This window comes from Elephantulus edwardii, unplaced genomic scaffold (genome assembly GCF_000299155.1).
Source record: "Elephantulus edwardii isolate Elephantulus edwardi_28Jun2011 unplaced genomic scaffold, EleEdw1.0 scaffold00026, whole genome shotgun sequence".
In the NCBI taxonomy this organism is placed as follows: Eukaryota; Metazoa; Chordata; class Mammalia; order Macroscelidea; family Macroscelididae; genus Elephantulus; species Elephantulus edwardii.
In genome coordinates, this window is record NW_006399776.1 from 18,306,802 (window position 1) to 18,312,797 (window position 5,996).

The 5,996-nt window shown below is 35.1% G+C and overlaps 1 protein-coding gene across 1 annotated transcript; it reads left to right on the plus strand.

Moving 5' to 3' along the window:
* The first annotated feature begins 2,515 nt into the window (after positions 1-2,515).
* LOC102862623 (olfactory receptor 4F15-like) lies at positions 2,516-3,454 on the plus strand. Its single transcript, XM_006883075.1, has one exon. The coding sequence runs from the start codon at positions 2,516-2,518 to the stop codon at positions 3,452-3,454; it is 939 nt and encodes a 312-aa protein (XP_006883137.1).
* The last annotated feature ends 2,542 nt before the right edge of the window (positions 3,455-5,996 follow it).

The following is a 5,996-nucleotide window of genomic DNA, read 5'->3' on the forward strand; positions in this document are numbered from 1 at the left end:
ACTGCTCAAAGACATCAATAGACTAAGGGGTGTACACACTTATGTGGTGCTTGTATTATTAGAAATAAATTCCCTTGCACACTTTAGGTTATAGAAACGTTATCCATTTTTAATACATAATACATGTAAGAGTAATTATTATATTGTAATCCTAAGGACTTCTGGAACTACTTATCATCTCTTGCTCTCTTTCCTTCCTTTTGTTATTGATTGATAAAATAAAACACAGTGAAGAGCTTAATGGCTTTTTCCTTAATAACTTAATGACTGATAAATTAAACATTGTTACCACCATTACATATTGTCATTGACTATTTTTTTCTATCTTGTCATTTTAAATTATCTGTGCACATTTTTCTTTCTTTAAACTGGATCTCTGCCTTTTGGAGGTAATAGATTGAGCTTTGTATACTTATAACACTCATTGTTCACACTATGTGTTTCTCTCCTCTTGAATTGTATCAATGAAAATTTGTTTATATAAATTAATTTTTAATATTTATGACATAAACAAAGAGAAAAATTAACCATTTATCTACCATTCACAGAAAAACTGTTAGCACTTTTTTAAAAACTGGTTTTTGTTTAGAACTTAAAAATATTTTTATTTTTACACTTAAGGATATTCTGAATGCATATTACATGTTTCATAATATGTATCTGACTAAGTGATTACCACAGTGGGCTTGAACATGTATATATTATAAATTATATTGTATAAGATATTAATGATATAATTTGGCTAAAAACAAACAATTATTTAATGTAATAGTACATCTGTATTATATGTTTGACTAAATGTATGTATTATGTTTTTGTAATACAATATATGTATTATACGTTTGACTAAACCATGTATTATATGTTTGACTAAAGACATATTAAAAATACATATACATAAACATATATAAGCCATTGGGAGCTCTGCTGGTCTAGTGGCCAGAAGCTGATATATATATACATATATATATATGATTTAACCAATCTTATATAATTAATATCTTATGCAATGTCAATAGATTTTTGTTTCTACATAAATAACTAAGTACCTTCTATATATGGAGTAAAATGAATAAATTACCTACGTACTGTGGACATTGCGGTTATGTTAAATTATTTTTATAGTCACTGCTTTAATTGTTGTTCTTGTTGTTGTTGTTAGGGTCCATCAAGTCAAGTATAACTTGCAGTGACCTTATGAACAATAGATCTGAACTTTGTCCTATCCTGTGCTATCCTCAACATTTCTGGCACATTGAAACCCATTTCAGCTGTCACTGTCAATCCATCTGGTTTAGGATTTATCTCTATTTAGTGGACCCTCCACTTTTCCAAGCATAATGTCCCTTTCCAAGGAGGAGCCTCTCCTAACTACATGCCCAAAGTATGTAAGATGAAGCTTTGTCATCTATGCATCTAATGACCACTCTTAATTAGTGTTTTAATGGTATTGGAAGAGACTACTGAATACCCCCTGGTCTTCCAAAAAAATTAAATAAGTATGTCTTGAAGAAGGTGAAGTCAGAGTGCTTTTTGGAGGTAAGGATAGGTAAGCTTCATTTCACATACTTTGAGTGTGTTGTTATGAGAGGTTATTCTTAGAGAAGAACATCATTCTTGGAAAGGTGGAGGACTGTAAGGAAGAGGAAGACTCTCAATCAGGACTATAGATATAGTGACTGCAGCCCTGGGCTCAGCTATGTCAGACATTGTGAGGTTGGCACAAGATAGGACAGGAATCGGATCTGTTGTTCATAGGATCACCATGAATTATACTCGATTCGACAGCACCTAACAAGAACAGTTGCTCTGTAGAAGAAGGATCAGCAATCTCCCTCTATGTGATTTACAGCCTCTGAAAAATCTGCTAAAGTGTTAGTTATAAGTCATTTCCAATTTGACAGTAACTATTGAGACAGTGATAAAATGAATTCTTCTAAATAGATAAAAGCAAGCACTGGTGCATAGTCTATGGGGAGTTATGTTGTTACACCAAAGGCAACTACTCTCAAGCCTGCTCAGATGGAGCAAGATGAGCAGTCTCCCCCATGGCAATTTATAGTCTCATAAACCCAATGAGCTGTGAGTTGGTTCTGACTTGATGGAAATGAATTTAAATTTTCAAAGAGATTAAAAAGGAAAATATATGGTTTACCCTTTTGAAAATGAGCAAAACATGTATGTAAGGATCATTAACAAAAGGAATCCTAATAAAAATTAAACAGTTCAAAGATAAAACTCTCATTCAACAAGATCATGAATAAGACAACATGTGTGTCACTTTATACTACGTACATTACAAAAGAAGTTTTTTAAAAACTTGCTTATTGTGGATGCAACGAGGACATAGATACTCCCATATATTATGAGAGTGCAAATTCATTCAACTTTTCCACGTGGCAAATTTAAAAGATATCCTTTAATACTATAATTTTAAAAACAAATATATACTAACACTTATTTCTAATTTTTTATTTTGTCATTTCTTTGTGTTCTTTTAGGCAACAACAAATCAATGTATGAAGCAAATTACTCTGAGGTTTCTGAATTTGTGTTTCTGGGACTTTCTACCTATAGGCCAATGCAACACTTCCTCCTTATATTCTCTACCCTGTTTTATGTAGTTATTGTTCTGGGAAACCTCCTAGTTGTGTTTACTGTGACTTTTGATTCTCATTTGCATTCACCTATGTACTTCTTATTAGCCAACCTTTCATTCATTGATTTATGTCTTTCTACTTTAACTGTTCCTAAAATGATCTCTGACTTGTACTCTGGGCTAAATACCATATCATTTCAGGGATGTGTCATTCAGATTTTTGCACTTCACGTCCTGGGTGGATCTGAGATGGTGCTTCTCATAGCCATGGCCTTGGACAGATACTTGGCCATATGTAAGCCTCTTCGCTACCTGACCATCATGAGTCCGCAGATGTGCATTTGGCTTCTGGTTGGTGCCTGGATTATTGGTCTCATTCACTCAGTAGCACAGTTAGCTTTTGTTGCCCATTTACATTTCTGTGGACCTAATGAAATAGACAGTTTTTACTGTGATCTACCTAGTTTCATCAAACTTGCCTGCTTTCACACCAACAGGCTAGAGTTCATGATTACTGCCAACAGTGGGTTTATTTCCACAGGAACTTTCTTTTTATTGATTATCTCCTATATCTTTATCCTAATTACTGTATGGAAACGCTCTTCAAGTGGCTTGTCCAAGGCCCTCTCTACACTGTCAGCTCACATCACTGTAGTGATTTTGTTTTTTGGACCATGCATCATTGTCTATATGTTCCCATTTCCCACAGTACCACTGGATAAGTTTCTTGCCATTTTGGACTTCCTGATTACACCCATTCTGAATCCTGCCATCTACACACTGAGAAACAAGGACATGAAGATGGCAATGAGGAGATTGAGTAACGAGGTCCTTAGTTTAAGGAGGATCTCCTAAATAGTTCATTGTTGTTGTTTGGTGTTGTTAAGTATCATGGAGTCCAATCATTTGAACAACAGAGCTGAATCCTGTCCTATCCTGCACCACCATTATCATGTCTAATACACTTGAGCCCATTGCTGCACACACTGGATCACTCACTGAGGTGTTCCTCTCTTTTATTAATGCTCCCCTTTTCCAAGCCTGACGTCCCTCTCCAAGGAACATGTCCAATGTAGTAAGATTAAGTTTTACCATCCTTGTCTCCAAAGAACACTCTGGTTGCACTTTCTCAAAGACATACCTGTTTGTCCTTTTGGCCATCTGTAGGATACTCAGAACTCTTCTCGAACACCACAATGCAAAGGTATCAATTTTCCTGTCATTCTTATTCATTATCCAGCTCTTAGATGCATAGTAGATTATTGGAAAGACTATGATTTAAGTTAAGAATCTTTAAGACCTCAGTACCATAAAAATAACTGTCAGGAGTAGAGAGCATTTTTTTGAAGCCAGGCCACTACACAGCAAAACTCCCTGAAATCAAGGAAGGCCAGAAAATATGGAGGTTTACAGAGGATGTTGATGCTGAAGAAAACAAGGATATTCCTCCACAACTGGCCAAGAAAAGCCCTTCCTCTAAAACTGATAACCTGAATTTGGACCTCTAGATGTACAAACTCAAAAAGGATAAATCAGCAAGAGTTTATTATAGTACAAATATTATCTTATGTAATCACTACTATTAACACAGATTATAAAGGTAAATATTGAGGGGAGCTCTGGTGGTCTAGTGGTAAGGAGCTGCAACTACAATCCCAGAGGCGCACGGTTCGAATCCACCAGATGCTCTGCCGGCGAAGGAGGGACAATCTCCTCCTGTACCAGTCAGATCTGATTTGACGGTACACGCACACAAAAAAAATAAAAAATTAAAAAAAAATAAAATATAAAGGTAAATATTATGTTGGAATAGTATCTTGTCATAAATTCAGGAGCTCAAAAAAGTAATGTCTTCCTCATCTCAATATTGAATTTAATGAAAACTGAAAAATGCATTGGCAGTAAAATGATATGTTTATTAATCTGGAATTTATATTCAACCAAAGAGAATTTTTTTTAAACCAAAGAGAATTTGACCATGCTGAAATTTTAAAAAAATATTAAATAAAGAAGTTCTCATATGTCATTGAATTGTTCAACAATGAGACAATAGATTCAATGCAATATTTAATATTGTGTTCAGCTAATAAGCATATGTAAAATGTTATATGCCTAAATACCTCTTGGGAAATCTAATGGAGAAGAAAATTTGTTTAATAAACAGCTATTTAGAGAGTGTTCATCAAGATTGGCATTAAGAATTTAATGTATTGTATTGCTTTGCATTGCAATGCATTGTATATAGGGAGGTTGAGTAGCTTAGTCATAAGGATTTGCACTCCTGATGCAAAGGTATGCAGATTGAATCCACTCCTTGGAAGAAAGGAGTGTGATTTATGGTCGCTGACAACCTGCTAGTGGGTCACCTATGGGTCAGTTCTGACTCAATGGTACATAACATTGAATATTTAGGTTCTGCATTCACAGTTAAAGAGATAATTTCAAGATCTTTCCAAAAGTACAATATTGTGAGTGATAGAACATGATCCATACAAACACGAGGAGACTGATAAATGCAACTATTAATCAAATATATGAACCAACAACAAAAGCCAAAGAGGAGGATATTGAGGATTTCTACCAGATTTTGCCATACAAAATTGACCAAACACACAAACACAGTACATTAATAATTACTTGTGACTGGAATGCTAAAATGGAAACAATGAGAAAGAAATAGTAGTCAGAAAGTTCAGTTCTGGTGACAGAAATGAGACCAGATATTGAATGATTGAATTTCATATGTTCAATGATTTATTCACCACAAATACTTTAAAAAAAACCTCACAAAAGGCCAATTTACACATACATCACCTGACAGTGTGTACAGTAACTACACAGAGTGACTACATCTGTGGAAAAAATCATCATAGAATCTCAGTATCAGCAGTCAAAACCAGGCCAAGTGTTGACTATGGAAAAGACCACCAATTACTCATATACAAGTTCAAATGATATTTGGGAGGCTGAGCTTTGTGAGGAGAAATGTGGCATCAGGATTGGAGGAAGACTCATCAACTACCTGCATTTTGCTGACGACACAATTTGCTTGCTGAAACTGAGGAGAGCCTAAAACATTTAATGCAGATGGTTAAGGACTATAGTTTGCAATATAGATTAAAGCTCACCATCAAAAAGACAAAGATTCTAACCACCTGGTCAATTGGAAATATCATGAAGATGAAGAAGAGATTGAGATTGTTAACAATTCAGTTTGCTTGGTTCCACAACCAACACTCTTGGCACTGTTGTTGTTGTTATGTGCCGTCGAGTCGTTTGCGACTCATAGTGACCCTATCTATGTACAACAGCCCTAAACCCTGCTCTATCCTGTGCCAATCGCATTGCCTCTGACACACCCATCCCGATTACCCCAGTCACTGAATCAATCCACCTC

What these genes read in the sequence shown, in the direction of transcription:
- LOC102862623 (XM_006883075.1), top strand. Translation starts at nt 2,516, where the DNA reads ATGTATGAAGCAAATTACTCTGAGGTTTCTGAATTTGTGTTTCTGGGA.